The 23,625-nt window shown below is 44.4% G+C and overlaps 1 protein-coding gene across 2 annotated transcripts in view; it reads right to left on the bottom strand.

Annotated features, from left to right (window-relative positions):
• Positions 1-21,098: 21,098 nt before the first annotated feature.
• Positions 21,099-23,625, bottom strand: part of PDZRN3 (PDZ domain containing ring finger 3) — a 131,136-nt gene continuing 128,609 nt past the window's right edge. For both annotated transcript variants that reach the window (XM_048316008.1, XM_048316009.1), the window contains one exon: positions 21,099-23,539. In XM_048316008.1, the coding sequence (XP_048171965.1) occupies positions 21,989-23,539 (1,551 nt within the window). In that variant the 3' untranslated portion in view covers positions 21,099-21,988. The remainder of the gene's footprint in view (positions 23,540-23,625) is intronic.

The raw sequence follows: 23,625 nt of genomic DNA, 5'->3' as shown, positions 1-23,625 counted from the left end.
TAACTCATTAAGCAAAATTCTGTCTTTCTGAATGACTCCCTGTGTCACTGCTTCCTTCACCTCTCTGTAGGGAGCTCAGGTGTGCCTTGGCAAACAGTGAGGGTGTTATCTGTTATCAGACACCTGCCTGTCCCATTACAGCTGTCCATTCTTGCGGCTCCATCCCTTACAGAAAGCTCCAGTGCTTTCCTTAACCCTTTTGGGGCAGGTGTGATAGTTAATTAGCTCAAAATAACGAGCTTTGGAAGTTTTCATCCACACAAGACCACAGAGGAAATCGTGCACTTGCAAGCTATCTTTAGAAAATAAGGTTGGATGGGGCTTGGAGCCCCCTGGGATAGTGGGAAGTGTCCCTGCCCATGGCAGGGGGTGGGATGAGATGAGCTTTAAGGCTCCTTCCTGCCCAGACCTTTCCAGGATTCTGTGACTCCATAAGCTCTTGGGAAGCAGACTCTTGTTTCCCTCCTGGCATGTCCAGCATGGCCACAATGGGAGTTGATGTTCTGGAGAGAAACTCCTGACCAGCTCTTCTCAGGGTGGTGGGAGGGTCTGCCTGAGCCTGGCCACTGTAATGTGCCTCTTGTTTGCCTGCTGACCGTACACAAACCTGAGGAGTGTTCTGGTTGATGCCTTTCAGAGTGTGACGCGCTGCATTTTCACACATTGCAAAAGGACAACTCTGACACAGCTTCACCTCATTGAATGCAGTGGGTGAGACTAAGGCTGTAAATCTCCTGGGTGACAAAACACAAAATCTGCATGGAGCATCTAATCTTTCCTGTTCTGACTGATAAAAAAGAAGGGTGGCTGGTGGGTAGTAAATTAGGATGCAGCGCAAAAGTTTTACCCGGAGGTGCTAAATCGTTTAACTGTATCAGGCTCTTAGGACTGTCTTTGTTAATAACTACAGAGAGGATTATCTGCACTGGGGTGGGGAAGAACTCAGGGGAAGGTCAGCATCTGCCGAGCCTTTCCTGTATAAATAATGGCCTCTGCAGATCCTCGTGGATTACTGTTGTCATTTTTGTGATTACAGTTTTTCATCAGGATATTAGTGAAGAGTTGGGCAGCGTGGCAGGGTTGCACACTTGAACAGCAAGGCAGTGCATGTGAGTGGGCAAAGAAGGGCTGGCTTCACTGTCTGGGGGTGGAGAAGCAGGGTATTTTTGTTTAGATTTCCTAAATAGACAACTAAAATCACTGAGCTGTGTAAATGGATACTTTACCCACGCATCTGAGCCTTTGTGATGAAGCTTATTCTGGACATGCTGCTGGGTGTCCTCTGATTTATATATATAAAAAATTTAATCTTCTCTAACTTGGCTTGCAGAAATATGTTGAAATAAGCTGGTGTTTGTTATAAGCAGCGCCACAAGGCAAGCCCCTGAGCTCTTGCTGTGTCTGCAAATGCACAGGTGCCTGTACATGCAACACACTGCTAAAGGCTGCAGGCCTGACCCTCAGTAGATTTTGCTTATAATCCTCCCTCTTCACTTTCAAACTGAGTTGTAGGAGTTGCCCTTGCAATTGCATGGAAATCCTCGCTGCAGCAGACTGTTCCCTGCTGAGCCCAGGCTGCACGAGTGAGAGTAAAGCAGGTGGTGAGCGTGCTGTGGCTGCGAGGATTTAGGCAAAAGATGGATTATGTATTTCATTGAAATTTTAAGCTCTTCTTCCCTTCTCTTCTTTCAGAAGCTGGAATGATCAGATGGATCTTAAAACTAAAATGTTTAAGTGTACAGCTGAAAATATCTGCTTCAGATCAGCAGTGTGCTTTTTTTTGTGTTTTACAAAGGACTTTGTTAAAACCAGAAATTCAGCTTTAGGAACACTGGGGAGGAAATGGCCTTTGTAAAACAAGTAAGCATGTACAGAGGTTTGTTTGTTCAAGACCCAGTGTTTTGGGATGCAATTAGACCAGAGCAATTGAGGAGGAGTAACCCAAGCATTTTCCAAAATCTGATAGAAATTGACCTGTGCAGAATGAAAGAGCTCTCCTGCATGCTGGTTCTTTGTGGCTGGAAGAAGCTGCACAGGTTAATGGTATTCCAGGCCCTTCTGAGTTTGCCACCACTGGCTGAGTTAATTTAGGCCTTGATTATCAAAGCAGCTCACTGTGCTGGCCTAACTCTGCTCCTGCTGAAATCGGAAGGGATTGGGGTGAGGAAAAAGCCAGGTGGGTTTTGGAAACACTGCTGGACTCTGGGTGCCTCTATCCAGCCTGGGAAAGGGAAACTGTGCTCTGTGAGAGGCAGGAAACTTGGAATTGTTTGGATAAAGTGTTAGAGAACAACATTGTTGAGAAGAGATGGTAGGTTCTCTTTAGCCATCACAGCAGAGAAAATATCCCTGTTTATTCCAGTATTGGTGTGCACTGGAGTTCCCAAGATAATTTTTGGGAGTTATTTTAATTGACTCTGGGAACAAGGGAGTAAATATTATCAGGTCTTTTGATTTGTTTACTTGCTGAAAGAGAGGCGAACAGAAATTGTGGAAAAGCTGGGCTTCATCCCAGGTGTTGCCTCTTCTAAGCCCCCAAAAGCTGTAAATAACCAGCCTGGGAGTGCAGAACGAAGCTCTGGACAGCAATACTGCACTGTTGCAGTGCAATTGCAGCAGTGCAGAGTCTCAGTTCTGTGGGGTTTGTGAGCTGTTTGTGGTGAGGAATCAGGCAGCCAATGCCTTAGGAGATTTCTTTGTTACTGCAAAGGGAGAGGAAAAGTGAACTGCTTCCCCTGCTGATCAGTGAGGGTGAGAGATGCTGGAACTCTGCCTGGGAGGTGTCAAGGATGGAGCAGAAGGGTCATCCTGTGGGAGCTGTGGCTTGGGCCACCTCCAAACTGGCTCAGTGAGATGTAAACACGGTTTGCCAAAAGTATGGCCGGGGTTCTTGTGCACAAATCTTAACTTAATTTGGGGTTGGCAACAGTGTCCCAGCAGGAGGGTTTCACTTGGGATCAATAGGAAGGTTTTAGATTGCTTTGGGGGCATCTTGCTGCAGAGGAAGTTAAAAGCTGTGTCTGTCAACAAAGTCGCTTGAGAGAATCATAGGAAGTGGAATTTTATATATTCAAAGCACTGCATTTGTTTCAATTCTTTCAGGCATTTCTGCTATTCATTTTTTTAAAAAAAAGAAATTAATAAAATTTAAAAATTAGAAATATTTCCTTGCAAGTGTGCTTGTGGAGCAAGGGAATGTGAGAGCTACAAGGAAAGCAAAATTACTTCAGGATCCCATATCATATCTTCCACTTCTTAGTCCCCTTTGTTTTTCCATTTGTTTTGGGATGGGAGATGCCTCATATCTTTTGTGTGATGAGGGGAAAGAAATTATCACCTCCAAAATAATCAGTCAGTGCCAGGTCAGGATGATCCTGCCACTTCATGTTGATACCTTTCCTGAAAAGCAAAAGCAGTGGGAGTGAGACTGCCCTTGGCAGATGGGTTTGTCTGTGGCATCCAGCTGAATCCTGGCTGTTCCTGACCCGCCTTGCCCAGCAGCAGCCTCGGTGTTCCCCAGCAGGCACAAGTGCCACTGCCAAGCCAGGGCAGGGATTTTTCCAGCACTGACAGCTGGAGGGTTCTTGGCCTTCCTTTGGCAGCTGAGCTGATGCCCCAGGGAGGTTTATGGGGCTGCTCTAGGGTGGTGTTGGCCCCCAGAGCTCTGCTTTGCTTTCTGGTTTAAATAGCCTGGCTTTGGTGCTGCAGCTGTGCTCTGTGCCTTGTGGCACTATTACAGTGAAAGATCTGTCAGCATTTTCAGGAGAAGGTGTTAATTTCAGGCACTTAAAGCTCAGCAATAAAAGTTGCTTCAAGCAGGAATACGAAATACAAGTGCTTAGTAGTGGTGTTACTATTTATTCCCAATCTTTCAGAACAGCAGTTTAACAATTTAAAAGAGATTTCAGCTTAACTCTCCTCTCTGACTGTGCTTCAGAAGGTGGATTTCCTTACTGGCCATATGGGCACCAGGTACGTTTTTCACTAAGGATGACAATTTGCCTGCAGGGGACAGTCACTTCTGAGGCAGCTGAGCATCCAAAATTATGGGTGCCAGCAGCAGCAACCAACAATTTGGTGTTAAAACTCCTCACAGCTCCCAGCACCACAGGATCTCCCCTTGTGGCTGAGTGAGGATCCTTTGGGAAAGAAACCCAAAAACCACCAACACATGCTGCATGGAATAAATCCCTTGCTCTTCCTTTTTTAACTCCAGTGAGAGTTTGGCTGAGCCTTCCAACACATTTGCTTTCTTTGGGAGCCTGCCAAAGGTTTCTGTACTTATTCTTTAGTTTGCATCACATTCTCCAAGTTGTAATGCTGATTGGGTGTCTTTTCATGTCAAAACTGTAGTATTTTATACTTTAAAAAAAGAAAACCTATTTTTTTTAATCTCTTGCCATTTTGAAGCAAATGGCAGCAATCAATCTCTGAGAGTGAGTTTGCTGGGCAGAACCTCAGTTGTTCTCCAGCACAGCTATTGAGGTTTAACCCAGCAAAGGAGCTCTGTGGAAGATGCCTTCTCTATCCAAAAGTCTTACAAGCATAAAGAATCTCTCCAGCTTGACCATTATTCCGTATTAATAGCAGCAGCTCCTGAATTTCAAACACAGAAATATGGGGGTGAGGTGATGTTCAGTTGTTTCTCACAGTAGCACTGTGGTCAAAGCTGAGACTGTGACACAGAGAAAGAGCTCAGCTCATGAATAGTGTTACTGACCCCTTCCCAGTCAGAATTCCAGAACCAAGGATGCTCTGGCTGAATTTGAGGTGACAGCTTCCCTTGGAGCTGCCTGGGCACTAACACTGAGTAAGGGCCCCCTGCTCATGACCTGCTGTGCCTGGACCATCCAGGTGCGTCTTGGCTCTGCTTTTTCATCATCGCATCCAGCTTTGCAGGTGAATATTTGGGGTAACATCAGAACCATGCAGGAATGTGGGTTTGTAGTCCCATATCTTGTGTTAGAGAAGCCCCATGGGTGTGTTCTGGCTCTGGTGGGATCACCTGTACAGACAAAGACCTGTGGGGTGTTTGGGATTTTGGAGCTTGCTGTTATGGCTACATGGCCTCTACCAAAATTGGGGCTGGAAAAATACCTTGAAACCCCATCTCTTTCAATATTTCCCTGAACTGCTTGGCACACTCCTTTCTCTTTACCCGTTCCGTGCAGTAAATCTTGCTCTTGCTGACAGGCCTGGTAATTGCCTTATGTAGAATGAAAGTCTTCCATTCTCTTTGTTTTTATAGTATGCAGCCTTCCCCAGCAAAGTTTAAAAGGAGAGAAAAATTCATGGTGTTTGCAATAAGAGCATGTTTTATGCTTCCCTACTGCTGCAGCAGAGACAATGCTGCCCTGATATGGAGATGTCAGGGGCACAGGCCTGTATCTAAGGCAGTAAATGTTTCTTTTATTTCTTATTCCACTTTATTCTGGTTGCTATTAATTTTAAACTTTCCTTGGCATTTGCAGCAATAAAAAGGATAAAATCTTGAGGCTTTGTTCTTCTCCTCCTGAGCCAAGCCTTCAAAAGGGGCTCAAATGGGACTTGGGCTATACTGGGAAGAATACTGCTTCCAGAGACAGCTGGGAACTCTTACAAATGTGTGTGAGCATTGGAACACCACTGCCTTGGGGCTGAAGGCATTATCTGTTCCTGATGAACTCCACATAGAACATGTGCAGTGGGGGTTAATGGAGACAAATGTCTAAAATCATGATATAAAAAAATAAAGTCTATCTTCCAAGCCCTTGTGATGCTGACCAGCTGTGGTTCTAAGGCTGCTTTGTGGGTTTAACTGCACCCTCTGATGTGCAGCAGCTAAAGGATGTGCCTTTGGCTCAGCCCTCAGTGCACAGGATGTCCTCTAGCGTGTGACCTGACTGTGGAGAGGGCTCTGCTGTGCCTTGTGCTGTCCAGCACCCAAATTCCCTCTCTCACACCAGGCTCTCTGTGTTCCAGGAGATGGGGGGGCACAAGGTTCAACTCCTTCTGTGCTGTGATGATTCATTTAAAACTTGTCCTGACTTTGGCAGATCAGCCCCGGAGCACCCAGGGGAAACAATGACACGTTTGCTGCTCTCGATCTTGTGTGTGTCAGGATTCCAAAGACTTTACAAGCTGAGCTCAGATTAAGGAATATGTGGTGCTTGGCAGTGGTGTGTAGGGCTGGAAGCTAAATTCAATTGTTGTAACTGCCAGATGAATTTCCACAGCCTTTGATTTAATCACTGGAGTATTGACAGGAGTGTCTAGCTGTGTTTTTTGGGTCCCAGACTGGAACAGGTATTGTCATGTTAATGGAAGGCATCCCATAGCAAGTTCTGCCCTGGCTCACAGTCTGAGCAGCCAAGAAATAACAGTTCCTTGCTTGACCCAGACTGGTCATGAAATTGGGCTTGCTGGAACAGGGAAGGCTGTGCTCAATTTTTGTGGGGATGTGAGAAGCTGTGAGAACCCTGCACTGCTCAGGGCTTGCCCCATGAGCCCGCTCTGACCTGCAGTGCAGGCACGGCGATAAATGCTGACACTGCCCTCAGAAGCTAGGAATGAGACCAGGTCTGTGTTGTTAATCCCATACCATTGTATTATATTCACCCCTGTAAATAAATATTTGTTATATAATTATGTAGTGTTGATGAATGTGAGCAACTTGGGCTAGTGGAAGATTCCCTGCCCATGATGAGATGATCTTTAAGGTTCCTTCCAGCCCAAACCATTCTGTGATTCTATTGTCAAAGTTTTCAAGAGACCTTTAGCCAAGATGCTGCTCCATTATGTCTTGGGAAGGAAGATTCCTTCAGAGCATTGCTCTTTCTGAAGTGAGATTTCCATTCTGTTCTGTATAAATAAGCATGGAAATGCTCACCCTTTTTTCTGATATTACAACAAAGAGGATTTACATGTGAAATAAATCTTTGTAAATCTTTGCAAGGATGCCTAAATTATTTATGTGGGTTTTAGTTTGGTTTGCATACCATATTGCACACGTGTTAAACACTTTATTCACCACCCTGCTTTTCACATTAATCACTGCAGGATGTGCTCTGTTCTCCCTGCTAAAGAGCCATCTATTACATTCCAGTGGCCACAGCCAAATGGTCTAATTTTTCTGTTGGTTGTTCTACCCAATGGTTCATAAACTCATGGCTGTTATTACAGTAGCAAAGATGTTTTGTTATATCACATTGATGCATTTGTTATTTTCGTGATTTTGTCATTTTCTTCTCTCCTTTTGTAGAAGAAATCATGATTGAAATGGGGGCTTGTTCACTGAGCTTTGCTCAGTGGGTGTGGGCCGTGCCCTGAATTTCTTTGTCTCTTTATGTGTAAATAGTATTTCAGCTTAGGCTGTTTTCCAAACCAGGCGATGACTGCTTTTTTGGGAACGTGTCCAAAACCTTACAGACATTGCAACCTTTTCCCATTTTGATTGGGGGAAAAAAAATAACCTTGACAGACTCATGTCTTTTATGGTGTTATTGGCACGGAAGTGGGAGACTGATGCAGGTGCCCTCAGCTGGCTGGGATGAGCTGCATTAGAATTGGCCCCAGTCCCTAGATGTGACCTGTCTGTGCCACTGTGTCATTGAAATGTTCAGTGTCTGTGCAGCTCTGCCTGAGTCTGTTTCAGTATCTGTAAACACCTTTAGATAACATTTGGGTAAGTTCTCCTATGGACATCTCCTATTGCTTTATTACCAACAAAAAATGGCGCATTAATTTGTACGTGCACACGCAGCAAGGCTTTACTGTGCTTGTGGATGTGAATTCCTAGGGATGATTAACAGTATGGAGACATGGGAATGATGAGGTTTGGAGTTGTACTTTCCTCATGTACAGCTGACAATGTCTTTGAGGCTATTTTGATAATTCCTTGGGAGACTGAATTCCTTATCTTTGTGAATCTGAGCTATGGGACCTTAAGAATAGTGCAGGCTTGTCCTGGTGCTTCTCTTCCCTGGGTGCTTCTCCTCACCTGCCACGTGCAGTTCAGACCTGATGTAGCAAAGCTCGTGCCACATCAGGTCCCCTCTCAGCAGTGCAGGGCCTGTCTGATAACCACAAGCACAAATCAAACACAATTTTGTGGGAATAGCCAAAATGTTGCATTAAAAATACATGAGCACAGATGGCTGTAGAGTAAGAAAGTCACAGCTGTTTGCTTTCTTATGATTCTTAGGAACATGTTTTTAGCTAAGGTGCCTGAACCACCTAAAAACACAGGAGGGGGAGGCCAGGAACCCTCCTGCCTTTAGGAGAAAAGCACTACAGGAGCCTTGTTCTGCTGCAAGTCATGGGGGTGTTGCCCTAATCCATAAAGCACAGCCATGTATTCAGATCCCAAAGGGGCATAGTTATTTCATAACAGCTCTCCCCAGAGTGGCCTTACTGGTATTTTAAAAAGCAATTATTGTGGAGAAAACCTATATTTTTAGTGCTGACAGTTTTAAGAATATCGAACAGTAGTTGCAGCTGAGATAGTGATTCACAGAGATTAATGCAGCTCTTCAGCCTTCCCTCTTTCCAAGCCAGAGGAGCTAGGGAGAAAGAAGAAATTCTTTCCATAAACAGCTGTAAAAGTGTAGAACTTTTAGCACCCTCATGCAAACATCAGCGGTTGTCAGGTCCAAAGAGAAATTATTCATATTTTTCTTTTAATAGGCCAAACTGTGGAGTTCTTTGATCCAAATCTCTGCTCTGGTGCTTGCTCAGGTTTTTCCAGGTGCTCTGGGAAGGCTGGGAGGGCAGAGAGCAGAGTGTGAGTGACATCTGCTTTGTGAGGGAGGCGTGGTGCTGAAAGCCCGCATGTCGTGGGAGGTGAGCTTGCCGCTTTCTAAACAGTCCACGAATAGTTGCAGCATTGGAGTTTGGCTTTGTTCATCCCCTTTTGCAGAGACCCATCCTCAGGTGATCACAGTGCCTCACACAGAACTGGTTCAGCTCTTGCTGTGATGCTACAGGAGAGTTTTACTTTGACAGGCTTTTGAAAGCACATTTCAGAGCTCAGAATTCATCATTCTATAAAGGTTCCAGTGCAAGAATGCATTTGCACGTTTCCTGAGGTTGTTTGGTGTTAATTCTTCGGTGAGACACCTTTCTCCAGTGCCGACAGTGCCCACAAGAACCGTGTGACCGAGTGGGATTCTTTTTGGCTGGGCCCTCTCCACATTTCCTCTCTCCCAACGAAGCTGGGATATAAAAGCACATGGTGAGCTTGGCTGGCTGGAATCTCTCTGAAGGAGTCCTGAAGCCTGGATGTCTTTCACCACTACACTAAATTTCCCTTCTGTTCTGGGGGAGGTGGAATAGAGCATGGTGCAGCAATTGTTTTTGTTTGTTTTTAATAACAAGCTTTAAGGCAATAACAGGCAGGCAGTGTCAGGCTGATGTATTCTGCTTTGATTTCAGGCATTACACAAGGGACCAGACTATTTTCACATCTCCCCCTAGAGCTCTTTAGCAACAACAGCAGCAATAATAACATTCAGGTTATTAAAAAAAGAAAAGAGGGGAGAAAGCATCACACCAGTTCCCTTAAGGAGCAGCACAAAGCCATGGTGAAGGTGCACAGGACTGGGCATCTTTGCTCCCAGGGTAAGAATAGTGCACATAAATAACAATTTCCAGCTGCATTGCACTATGAGCATTTCTGATGTCCAGGAAAAATATGAGGCTTTTCACAAAAAATGTTGCCTTTTCAACCCTTGCCTGTGTAGGAAAATGAAATAACTTTTTTTAATCTCTTTAGAACAAGCTTTGGGGGAACTTATGGGATTGCAGTGAGTCAGGCTAATGCCCAGGGTGTTGCCTGGGAAAGAGCAATGAGTTATGTCATGGGGGCTTTGCCTCACCTGAAGTGAGGAGCTTGGGGGCTGGAGAAAGGGAAATGGCAGTAGAGGGAAGGGCTGATGCCTTTTTAATGGTAGAAGGGTCAGTGGGTTGGCAGGAGAATTGATGAGCTGCCCCTATAACGTGCTGTAACACTGAGGCAGTGCCAGGTCTGTGTTTTAGGAGCACAGCGTCTGTCCCAGGAAATGGCACAGACTCACCCTTGGACTGGGTGAGTCTCAGACTTGCCATCTTCTATAGCTTCTGCTAGGTCTTTCCTTTCTCTCTCTTTTTTTTTAATCTAAAATGATTAAAAAGAGAACCTCTAGGCTCTTTTGTGCTGGAACTCTCAAGAGGACACAGTTCTGGATTTCCTGTGTGGTTATCAGGTGTGTCTGATGCCAAAGAGAAGAGGTTATGAGAGGGGTTGAGGAGGGAGGGAGCAGTGCTGGAGGGGAGAATTGTGCAAATGTTTGGTATGAACATTTCATCAGAGCAGGAACAGCAGAAATGAAACTTCTCTTATCAGGCTGGAGGAGCTTGGTAGCACTGCAGAAATATTCAGAGCCTGTGAGCTTATTTTTTCCATTCATAACCATCTGTGGGGATAAACAGAATCCCAGAGCCAGGTGGGAAAACAATACCCTGGATGGAGCCAGGTGCAGAGCCATTGTCTTCTAGGTTGTGACAGACATGGAAGATTCTTCTAAGTTTTGAGCCATCATCTGCATCTCTGATTTCATTATGGGCAGAAGATTTTTTTGCATCAGTAATTATCATGATTAATTACATTAATTACAAAGTTTGTGCATTGATTCTGCTGTGCTGTCTGTCCTCAAAATCTTTGAGGCAATAGTTGTTGAAGAGTTAAAAGAAGCCCTGTTTTGCAGTGAAGGGTGGTTATGGCTACCCTGTCAGCTGAGAGTTATGCTAATGGAGAGGACCCAAGATACAAATGTGAAATGTGCACATTAGTGAGCACACTCCTTGTTAATTAGTGCTCAAACATGTGCATTGTGCTGTGATTCAGAGGCCCTGAAAGATATCTCTGACTGCATTTCCACTGCCAGGCATTTTGTCTTCTATGAAAATGTCTCAGGAATGCAGGTTCACCTAAAATAGCCAATTTTTCAGATAGAGAGAAGCAAAAAAAGAATTCTCTTTGTTTCTTTCTTGGCTTAACCTTCTCCTTGTTCTTCAAAACAAGGCATTAATCAATGACAATAGAAACTGCTACTCTTAGGGCTGTCAATGTTTATAGCTTCAGGTTTAATAGCAAGGACATAAATACATACTTTTCATTACATTTTTGCTGTTATTTGCTCATCATCCACAGTGTCTGATATTATCATAACTCTTTGGTTGAAGCTATTAAAGTTATGGCTTGTAGCTCACACTGGCACAAAGCAGAGGGCCATAAAAGCAAAAAACCCTCATAGACTGAAATCAGCTATTAGGAAGAACTGGTCATTTTCTCCCTGTTCAAATAACAGCAGCTCCAGTCTTGGTTGATAATGTTGTTGCCCTTCCCTCCTTATCCTGCCCTCTCCCCCCACAGTAACATTTCTCCTCTTCCCTTGAAGCTCAAGCCATGTTTCCCATTGCTGCTGCAGGTTTGGTTTGGGATGGACCAAGAGTGCTGAGCAGAGAAAGTCTCTTCATGTGCTGAGCAGAAGCAGAATAGGAATTAAGCTGAGATGACTTGAGGCTGTGCTTGCAACTGGCCATGTTGGTGCCCACCCCAGTTCTGACAGTAAGGATCCCCCCTGGGTCACGTGTTTAGGGGGACAATGGAATTTTTCTCCAATGGAAAATCTTTGCAGAGAAGCTTTTTCCTTCTCTGTATTCAGTTTTGCCTGGCAAATTTCCCCAGTGGGGCCCTACCCGTGAGCTTCTCATCTTCGCTGGGAGGCTTCTTTCCTGTCAATACTTTGGCCTGTTTCCAAGTGAGTGGGTAGGAAGACAATGAACTGAGGGAACCAACTCATCAATTAAAGATGGCTAATAAGCAAATAAAGCCTTGGTTGAGACTTGTCAGTATAGGAATGATTGAGATGGTGACTTCATGGGCATAAATCATTCATCTTCTAGTAGAGGATGTCTGGCTTCCTTCAGTTTGAAATAACCAGCAAGACATTCTAGATCAAATTCTGATCTGGTTTGAGCTGTGCTGATTCTTGCAGTGTTGCCAGACTCTGATAGGCATGGAGGGAAGGATCCTCATTCTCTGAGGCCTAATCAAAAACCTACTGCCTCTGGTGAGGTTTGAACTAACTTCTAAGGACTCCCAAGCATTTTATACTCCGTATTGGTTTAAATTTCTGTTTACATGCTGTATTTCAGAATATAAATTTACAAAGAGTGCCAGGGCTCTTTCATATCTCCTCCTTCAGAACCAGTCAGCTGTTGGCAGACTTACTTTTGCTGGGTTTTCCCAGCTTTCTGCAAATAATCCAGGCTAATCCTTAAATAGCCTAATTCTGTGTCAGAGAATTTTAGGATTTATTTCAGCTCTGATATTTCATGTGACTATCAAACAAAATAAAACATCCTTAAAAAAAAAGTCTTTATACAAATCTAATTGTGTTTCTCTCCAAAGAAGCCAGCAGCACATTTAGCAGCTTCAGAACAAGTTTGATTTCTATTTCCAGTGAGGTGTTATTCTTTTTAAGCTGCTAAATGCTTGCAGTAACTCACGGAGAGGAACCAGGAGTGATTGCATTTCCCATCTCCCTTTCTACACACATTTGCTGCTTCCTCACCTGAACCAGCACCTAAAGACTCTCTCTGACTGTGGGATCCTTTTGTGTTTGTCCCGTTTGCATATCATCACCCTGCTGTGTGACTCAGTCCTGGGACAAACCCTGAATCCACGTAACCCAGAGTTTTCTCTCTAACCATGCTGTTTAGGAGATGCTTCTGGAACCATCTACAAAATAGTGCTGTAGGCTGGCTTAGTCCTCATGAGTTCTGGCAAATAATAGTTTGATAGTAAGAGGAGGTCTGTGTGAGTGAGGGCTTTGTGTCAGTGTCTAAACAAGCATTTATTTGGCCGTGTGTGCAGGGAGGAGCAAACAGTGACCAGAGTGCTGCCGTTGTTGGCTGATGGCACAACTACGGATGCTTTATTCAATGCTGCTGTTTTCTCAGCTGGCCACCTCCTGTCCTCACTGAATTCCTCTCCACAGCTCAGCACGAGTTGCCAGTCCTGAGGATTTGCCCTTCTGGGCGAGACCTCCCACAGGACAAACTCCAGGCTGGCCCAAGACAAGGAAGGTTCACAAACCAAAGCACTGTGAAAGCCTTGCAGTTACTGCTCCTTGCCGTGTTCTCTCCTCTGTGTGGGTGCTCATTTCTAATCCCCTTTAGTCCTACGGTGTGGAGTAGCTTCATTGGGCATGAATTGCTGTGGAGCAGTCCTTGTCTCTCTGCAGAGGAAGAACAAGGTGCCTCTGCCTGGGAACAGAGCATTCCCTTTGCTTTCCTCAACCTTTTATGAGTCTGAAGACCTCAGGAACATGAGCTCTAGCTGATGTCTGTCTCCAAAGAGAACGAGCTTAGCTCACATGGAAAAGCGCTGCCTCTGTTTGTGAGTGCTGTTGGAATGAGAATTTATAATTTGATCCAAATGGATTTAAAAAAATGTTTTAGTACTTTTTCAGATGAGTGATATGCTTGGTCTCTGAGCTTGTAACTCTGTGTTCATGTTTATTTTTAACACGGGATTGTTGTTACCTGATCAGCCAGGAAAGTGAGAGAGGGGGAGAGATATTTGAGGGGTTGCTGGGGGAGTTGCAGGGGAATATTCTGAGCTCTTTGCTGGGGTCTATTGCTGCTCTTTGTGGGTTGGCACGCAGGTACCTCAGTCAGAAGCAGGGTCCCCTCTTCTACCTCTGGAGAAGATGAAAACATGAATTGGATTGTTAAGGCACCCTTGCTGCCTCAGATGTTGGTGATGACTTGAGTTTAGGGCTGTGCTGGGAATACACAATCCCTTTGGCAGGCACTTGTTATTTAGCAGAATTACTGCATTTTGGGCTCCTGTGCCCCTGCTGATGGCACTAATCTCCATGTTAGGAGACAAAGTACCAGCTGTGCCTGGCCCCATTTGCACTGCTTTAGCCACATGGATGTTCACCCATTTAATCTGGAAATATTTCTCCACACTCATCAACAGCCACATGCAGGCAACTGAAATTGCCACATTTATTTTGACTTAGTTTGAAAACGACAGATGCTGCTTTACTGTAAAACATGGTAAGAGGGTTTGCTAGCTTGGTTTTGTTCCTTATTTGTGTGTGAGTGTTTGATGTATGAGCTATTAATGCTGATGAGTGAAGCTACTTTTCTTCGAGGTTGGCTCCTTCTCCCAGAGCATCAAGCGAATCTTCCACTGCAGGACTGGTGTTCATTTATGCTTAGGTAAAGGCCTTAGAAACTGCCTTGGGACTCAGGAAGGAGAAGAGTTGGCACATGTGTGACTTGCAAACACAGGCAGATGTGTTACGTGGTAGTTATTACTTTTTCTTAATAATGTGGCTTTTCCCTCAGCCTGAATAATTCAAAGGACGCTGCTGTGCACGTGCCTGAAGGAGCATAGCCTTCTGCATCCTCTGGGTGTGTGGGGTGTGTGCTGCTCCCAGTGCAGGGATTTTAAGGGGGCAAATACAAAACCATCTGCCAAATCTGGTGCATCAAGTGTGAGCCTTGTACAGCTGCTTCTCTTCTCACACCTGTTCATTTTTAGGGCTGTGCTACAAACATTTTGCAGGGTGGTGTTTAGAGCCTTGTTCCCATTCCTGGCCTCATGAACCAGCTGTGCTTGGGTCACCAGTGGGGACAGGGACTTTGTCACTGCTCCTTAGCAAGGCCTTGGCACCCAAAAGGACTCTGTTCATACAGGCACTGCCCTGTCCCACACACCGAGGGCCGCTCAGATCACCTGCCTTAAACTCTGTCTGCACTTAGGAAAGCTGGCATTGGGGTCCTAAATGAAAAGCCCTGCAAGACCAGGACATGAAGGACATGCCCTAGTGTCTGGCAGAAGATGCTTGTGGAGCCTGTGTTGAAATTGTTAAATCTCCTTTTAGTGCCTGGTTCATTGTGCCTTTGGGATTTGCCTTGAAGCTGCATCCTGTAGCTCCTTGTTTGCTTATATTGTGTTTAGCAATCCTTCCTAATGCCATGTTTGAGCGGTGAATGGGGCCAGAGGATCTCCAGAGGGCCCTCCCAGCCTCAATTACTCTGTAATGCAGATGCTCAGGGATGCCTACAAAGACTCCTGGAAAGAATAAATGAAGCAGAACCTCTCAGCCTCATTGGAAAACAGTGACACAGGAGAAAGCTCTGTGGTTGTAGGTATAGAAGGGGTCACTCTTTCCTCACTAGAGACAGTTTTTGATGACTTTGGAATGGAAGTACTGAAAAAGGCTCATCAGTTCTTTACCAAACAATCCTGCAGTGCTTGAGTTCAGTTTGTGAGAGTTCAAATACAGTAGAGCAGAGAGGTGTTTCTGGAATAGCTTTGTACATTTGGTTTTGTGTTTTGGTACATTTTGCATCTGTGTTTGCTGGATCTTATGGTGTAACCAAGTTGTGTTTCTTGTGGAAATTATTTGGATGTGACCTTACTGTTTTTATTTGGGCTGATTCCTCAAGCCCTAAGGAATATAAATGTTGGGTGCTTACATTGAACTGGAGCAAAGCAGCGATTTGATAAACCTTGGGTGCCTTCAATTTGCAGCTTTTTGATTTACTTTTATTAAACAATTATAGCTGGATTTGCCTTTTGGGGAGCCTTTGTTTATGGCATTCAAAGCTAACAAAGCCCAGCTAAGCCGGAGGATGGATTATGGAAAATCAAAGCTAGCTCTCCTAATCGTGACAATGGAGCCTCGCCATGACACCTGGGAGGCCCACACTCCAATATGATAGAGTATTTTCTTTGAGGGAAGGTCACCAAAAGTTCACTTTTACAGAGAAGTTCTTATTCTCAGCTAATGGGGCTCCCCATAGCATGGTCCTGCAGTTGCTTCACATAAAAAGGATGGATTGTCAAAGAAATTACCTTCAAAGCTCCTCCCTGGCAAACTGATTTGAAAGGACAGCCCAAGCGTTGTGTCCTGGCCAGAGGAGCAGCCCCTGACCCAGCCACACAAGCTGTCGTGCCTCTTTGCACTTCTGCACTTTGGGATTTGTCAGCAGTTTGAGTCCAACCCTTGTTGCTGGGCAAGTGCCATTCTTCAGGCTTGTGCTTTATAACAGAATCTCCTGCCTGGCTTTCAGAGCAAGCCATTTAATCTTTTCAGGCTGTGGAAATGAAGACATTGTCGGTCCTTTGGGGATATTATGTGCTTCTCATATCGTATGTGAGATGGACTAAGTCCTTTTTTGGTCCTGAAGAACTAAACACAAAATCAAAACACATAAGCAGAGCCAGCCTTGGCGCTTGTTTTGTGTGTGTTACGTATGTAATTTCCTGCACATGTAATTGATCCCCAGTCATAGCTGGGCCGAGACCCAACTCTGGAAGACTGTGGGGATTATTCTTTCTGATCCCTTTCTGGCTTAGCTGGCTCAGTTTTCCCAGAAGGGGGAGAGAGATGGGAGTAGGGTGCAAGAAGTGTGACCTAAAGCCAACATCATCTGCTGGGAGAAATAGGAATGGGCTGGTTTGGGCTTGCTTTAACTTGATTATTCCTAGAGGTGCTTGAAGATGATTTTGGAAAAATGGAGTTATCTTTTTAAAATTACTTTCATTTTGCATAGAAAGGAAAAATAATATCAGCCCAGATGTGTATTTGGGCACTGGCTCCCCTGATTTGGCTCCACTGTTTGGTTTTTTTTTTTTAATGCTATTGGCATTATACTTCTGTAAATTAAAACCCTAATTGGAGCATTGTTGCCAAGTCATTATTAATTGATTTGATTAAATCTCCTCTAAGAAACATTCTGTGTCAGAAGATGACAGTTTTTCGTAAGAAACTGTTAGAAGCTTGTTCTCATTTTGATCAGTAAAAAGCATTGCAATTATGCACTTAGATCTATGATGCTGATGTACAAATTTAGGTAAAAGAAATCAGGTAAAGTTTTAATTCCCAGCATTCAAAACTGGTAGATTGACTCCAGCAGAATAGACATGTGGCTTTTAAGTTAATTTTAGGTTTTCTTTTCTACCTAGTTTTCAGAGTAGGCAATTGCATTTGTTATGCTGTAGAAATGAGGATGTTTCTAGTGCTTTTGGGTATTTTAGGATTCCAGCAAGAAGCTTTAGGGCACAACTGAGGGGAGGAATACACCCAAGAACACTGAGCAATGCTTGCTGACTGTGAACTTCATGGTCAGTCATGCAGCAGCTGCACAATTCCTTTTGCAGCCTTTGCTCAGACACAGATCCCCTGGAGCTTCTGGAGCAGGGCACAGGTTGGGGTGGCAGAGTATTAGTGGGGGCTGCAGGATGGTTTTTTTAAAGCAGTGACCATTAGAAGGTCTGGGGGAGGTGTGGTGAGCAGCAGGAAACCCAGTTGTGCTCTGATGTACAAAGCTGTGATGGCCTGTCCCTTCAGATCCTTCACTGGTACAGTGCAGGGTAATTAACTGTGTAAGTTAATAGACTGTTTTAAATCCTCTGGGACTGCTTGGAGTCTTTCAGCTCACGTAAGTGGGCTTTGTGGCAGGCCTGTGTACTAAAGCCCTTATGCTTGAGCATGAAATCAGCCCAGCTACTCTTTATATGTGGCCCCCTTATTTTTTATCATGTTAAATACCCACCACTGTCTCCACCACCATCACTTTCTCCAGTGGCCAATCCTGTGTTTCTGAAGACATGATCTGATGGTGAGATCTCCCCACAGAAACCCCTGAATGTGGTGCTGCTTTGTGCCATGACAGACACCTGGAGAAAAGGGAGGTTAATTCTGCATGTTTGCATTCAAACAGAGAACACGTCTCCACATAAACCCCACGGGGCTGAGGTGCTGTACTCATGCAGAAACCACCACTCTCCCAGCTGAACCCTGGCTGGGAGCTCACAGAGCTGTTCCAATGAAACCCCAAGCAGAATCTTTGCTATTTTGTCACATCAAACAATTTACATTCGATAAAACCAGGGGCCTCGGGATGGAGGTACAGCATCTGCTGTGTCAGTTTCTGTCTCACGTTTGGTTTTTGCGTTTTCTCTCTAATTAGTTTATGTTCCAATAAATCCTTAATACAAAAACTACTTTAAAACAATTGAAAATAAAACAAAGAGAGGAATTTAAATTGCTTATGGCTTGCCTTGTATGGCTTCCAGGCATTTGAGCAATTTTGCTAACAAGTATCCGGTAACCTATTTCCAAAGGCCACTAGCAGATAATTATATTTGGTTAATTTACATACTTTCAGTTTATAATCCTAATTAGTTCTCCAACCAGTAGTCCCTAGGCAATGTGTAGTCTTACCTCATTTTATCTGCCATGCCTACTGTGCAAGTTCTCTTAATTTACAAAAAAATGCTGTTAGGTTTGGTTCAGGGCTTTCCCATTTCAGCGCGCATCTAAACCGGGCGATTCCATGCCGCTTTAAACCCTATTTGCAAATAAGTATTTTACATTTTTATAGATTTTTACATCTGGGACACATTGTGCAATTCAGGGAAGCTGACCCCAGTTTGACACAGAGCCTGTTTGCATTGCAGAGAATCAGCCAAATTCTGCACCAACCTGTATCCAGGGTGTCCCCTTGTCACCTCTGGTGGGATGAAGGGGCACGAGTTGTCAAGGGATGGGGACTGAGGTGTTGCCATGGCAGGAGCAGGGACAGGGTGTGGGGCAGCAGGAATGAGCAAGGGCTGTGTGAGAATCTCCAGGAGCTGCACACATGGACTCTGGTCAAACTTCTCAGCTTGGCAATTCCTTGTTCCCTCTTTGTGTATTTAGGATCTCTCCCTGCATAGTATTATTTTGGGATTAGTTTGCACCCAAGCTGGAGGTTGTGCTCAATAAAGTGGCTGAGGAGGAAGATGGAAATGAAGTTTTATACTTTCGGGTGACAATACCTTTAGTTCCTTCCAAGTTTAAACTAACTTCAAAAACCATGTGGACTGAGCATCCCCACTGGAAGGAGCACATTCCCAGTGCTGATCCCTGCAGGACTCTGAGTATCTGGGGTTGTGTCCAGCAAGACCAACCCACCACGTTGTCCCACAGGGGGTGTGTGGCCATGGTGGAGGGTGCTGGATTTTGGGTACAACCTGCAGTAACCCAGGAGACACAACCTCCACTGCTGCCTGGAGACTTTTTGTGTGAGTGTCCTGTGGATAACAGAACGATTTCCATTGTTATCTTTCAAGCACTGGGGTATGTACTATAATGTCATTTTTAGAAAAACTGTTAGATGAAGTATTTCCTCTTGGGTATCTAAGGCTGCTTTTAGTTGGATTCATTGCTCTGTAATGTGAGGTTTGGATTAACATGGTAATTTCCAATGTTTCCTTGCAAGCAATAAAAAGACCCAAAATCTCCCTTTTCAACACCTCATTAAGTACTTTGATAGGGCAATGAGAAGTGTGATGGTAACTGGAAAAGGAAAATCTGCAGTTTGCAAAGCTTTTGTTCAGATTTCCAGGATAACTGACGGATTCTGTGAACTGATGCTAATTAATAAATCCTAGTGCTAAAGGAGAGAGCTGATTTTTAACTGTCCAAAACAGCAAGTGTTTAGTGAGGAAAATCTGGAAGGTGTGAGAGTAATTCTTGGCCAATAATTTTACTTCAACATCTTAATGAATGTAAATTTTATACTGTGGATGCTTTGGTGTAATTTCTGCACATCACACTGAATTCCAAAACATGTTAGGAGTTCTGCTGCTACCCAATGTACACAGTGCTCAGCATCACTGTCACTGGTGCCCAAAGGAACCATTGCATGTCAGGTTATTCCAAAGGAGCTTATTTTTATGAGGAGCAGCTTGATAATAACTATTCCTCATTGGAACATTTCAAATTTTAATATTTCTAGGCAGACTAGAGATGGTTTAGCTGTCTTTTCATGCCTGGTTTAAGGATTGTTATTCGATACTAATCACAGCTCTGTACATCTGAGTGTGTGGGCTTGAGGAGAAGGTAATATTTTGCTGTGGCTCTCACACCTGCAGTTGGGATGAACAGAATATGAACCAGGAGTGAGGCAGATTTGAGACAGAGAGGGCAAATGTCTTACACTGAAAGCAGCATGAGTGTGAAAATCTGGTGTTTTTCCCACTGTACCACTGATGATGGTAACAGCTGGTGCATGTCAGGTGAAATCCCAGCTCTTACAAAGTCAATAGAAAAACCTTGCACAGACTACAGTAGGAGTAGCTCTTTATCCCAAAGGAAAATACAGTTTGAAGATAAATTTGCAGAGGCTTACTGACAAGAGTGCCAGATTACACGGGCTGAAGGTGCATTTTCAGGTATATAGAAGTTCACTGTGGAGTGTGGCAGACACATTCTGGAAATCAGTGCTAGTCCACAAAGGGAGCACAAAAACCCTGGACAAATCCATTGTTTGCTTCTTGATGACAGACAAAATGGGCACAAGAAGCTGTTAATCTCTCCTCTTCCAACTCTTCATTTTTATCACCAAGACTGTAATTTTTGCTCTTCTGAGTTAGGACAGAAGGGTCCAGAATAAAAACTCAGAAGGCCTGGGAGCAAGTTTTCAAGGGAAAATGGAGAGGGGATAGAGAATCTGGGAATTATTCATAATGAGTCTACATCACTTAATCCAGCGGAATATTCCAATTTGTATCTAAATTCGTCATCAGAAATAGAAAACACAAAAAGGAATGTGATACCTCTTTGACACTGCTGTTATTTTTCCACCATCTCTTTTAATTTGTGTATTTATTTGCTTTAGTTTATATATGCTTTAATTTATATATTGTCTGTTTTTAAAGCAAACCCCCACTGAAGGCTGTAGTTGGGTTTATACACCACTAAGAAACCACAAAGCAAAGCAGGAGAGCAGATCTTCTATTTCTTTCTTACAAGTCACCTTAAATACCTTGTGAGCTGAAGATAAGCACTGCTGGATTTTACTCTTGATAACCCTTGTGCTTCTCCCTTGCCTCTTCCCTCAAGAAAACCTCAATCCAAATTCCCCCCCAAAGTCAGGAGGGCAATTATTCCCTCAGGTTTGGCTCCAGTGGCTGTCCAGCCACTTCTGCACCACAGGAGCTACACTCCATAAAATTATATTCCAGGTGGTGAAACCAGAAGGGAATAAAAAAGAATTTAAAATCGTTTGAAATATAAAACAATAATTTATTTTACTTCATTTTACTTGTTAACATTTGTAGCTAATGATGATTTCATGAAACTGCTTTTATAATTCAATACATTCAAATCTATAAAGCAAACAGTTACTACCATGGGCTTTTCAAATTCCACAAACTGTCTTATATAAACAAATTAGCTGTACATGCACGTTTCTTCAATAGGTTGCAACATTTGCAAACATGCTTTAAAATCCTTTAAAGCTGCATTATAGTGTACTTTGCCTCAGGCTTTTCAGATGAAACCTCTATACTTTCTTCAGAAACCTTAAAGAGAAAAATGTTTAAATGTTGAGCATAACTCTATAAAAACTGCTGTTTGATAAATGTTAAATATTACAAGAGAATGACTCTAATTCTGAGTTTAAACCTTGAGCTAAGTATTGATAAACAGCACTCTGTGTAGAAGTGAACAACAGCAAAATAATATCACAAAATATGGTTTCACAAAAAAAAAAAAATACATATGTGCAGATGCTCTTGTGGGTTTCTTGCATTTTTTTTTTAGGTAAAGAAAAGCACGGGTACCTTTTAATATGAATATAGTTTAAGCAAATTACCTGTGTAAGTATGGTTAATACATTTCTGATATTTAAGCACATCATGTAAAAGGTAACAAGTAAAAAAGTACAATCAGTATTCCAAAAAGCACTGCTAATATTGCCTTTGAAGGAGATGGGCAAGCTTCCTCTCCACCGCAGAATGGAGATCCTGGCACCCACGGCTGTAGAGTTCAGTATTTGAACTATAAACTTGGTGACTGTATCTTATATACAAAAATCTTGCCACATTGAACGAGGCATTGATTCCTACCCCACTGGTAGTGTTTTATGTACATAATTTAGCACTGGGGATTGATTATACAGTAGTCACTGACAGGAAGGAATTGTACACCCGCGTGCCGTCCGGTGATTTTGTTCCATGGGTTAGCAGTTCTTGGATTGTCATCCAATTGTCAAATATTTTTTTATTTCTCTTCTTCATCATTTTTTTGTGGCTCAGTTCAATGATGTTCATCTCCTTCTTCTCCTCTGCACCTTGCTGCTCCTTTAAGCACTCTAACCTGCTCTGCATCATGAACTCCCGCCGCCTCCTCTGCTCCTTTGCTTTCACCAAGTGCTGCTTCCTCTCCTCCTTGCTCCAGTAACGGCCCATCTTCATCTCACTGATGGCATCGTCATCCGTGGTCATCCCACTGCGCTCCTCCTTGATCTTTATGGCCCGTTCCCTCAGCAGCCTGTCCCTCACCGGCCTCTTGGTGATGTAGCGTGTCCCGTCGCTCCTGACCTTCACCTTCCACTCCATCCTGGGCTCGCTCTGGCCCGAGGCCAAGTCCTTGCACATACTCACCAGGCTCATCTGGCTCTGTGCATATTCCACAGCGGATTTCTGCTGGATCAGCTGCATGTAGCTCTGGTAGTGCTGGGCATGGGCAGGGATGTGAGCGTGTTTATAGGGAGAGTGGTGGTATGGGGACACGTAGGAGCCCGAGGGTTTCTGACCGTGAGTGGGGCTTTTGCTGCCATCGCTGCCTTTTCTCTCCTTGCTCTCCAGCTGCTTGCCGAGGTCAGGATCTTTAGCGGAGGCGTGGCATTTACCAGTGCTGGATTCATGGCTTTCTGAGCCGGCAAACAAATTCTTTTGGGAGATATTATATGCCACTGTCCCCTCATTACCTTGACAGTTAATGCCTTCTGCAGTTCTGCGCAGGGAATTGTCAGGGGAGATCTCCAGCGTGAGTGGAGTGCTCCGGCAGCTCTCGCCCGTGTTGTAAGCACTCGAGCTGTCCTTGTCGGACTTCTCGGGCAGCTCGGTGATGTCCGAGAGCTCGTGCCTGCGGACATCAATGCTCGTGTTGTAGTTTCGGAAGCCGCTGTTGTGCAGCATCCAGGGCTCCCGGTACTGCTCCTTCAGCTGCTGCATTTTGTGGGCTCTCACGATGTTCAGGCACTCCAGCTCAATGTTGCGCAGCTCCTCGTTGAGCATCTCCAGCTCTCTGTCAACACTCTCTTGGTCGCTTTTGCTCATCTCCAGGGTGCTGTTATGGTAATACAGGCTGTAGGGGTTGGCAGACTTCACCTGGCACTTCAGCTCCAGCAGCTCCCGGAACCGCTCGCACTCGTCCACGGGGATGCCGAGGAAGTCGACGTCGGTGCAGTCAGCTGAGATGAACGACTCATTGCTGAACTGCATGTCCCCACTTCCCAGGGTGTCATGGCTGTAGGTCAGCTTCTTCTGGCTGCCCAAAGTGTTGGAGGAGGTGGTGTGATCGTCCCCGTTGTTCTCCTGCTCGGAGCTCTCGTCGTTGCGAGTGCTGTCATCTGTGCGCCCCACACCACTGTCCTTCTCGTGCTGGTTGGACAAAATAGTGGCTGTGTCTGTGGTGCCTCCATCTTCCTCGTGCTTCTTCTAACAACAGAAAGAGCAGGACAGAAAGAAAAATTATTGCAAGCACATGACATATTTCAAGGTGTTTATTTTTAAATAGTTCTCTT

Source organism: Corvus hawaiiensis, chromosome 11 (genome assembly GCF_020740725.1).
Source record: "Corvus hawaiiensis isolate bCorHaw1 chromosome 11, bCorHaw1.pri.cur, whole genome shotgun sequence".
Lineage (NCBI taxonomy): Eukaryota > Metazoa > Chordata > Aves > Passeriformes > Corvidae > Corvus > Corvus hawaiiensis.
This window is presented reverse-complemented; position numbering and strand designations above follow the sequence as displayed.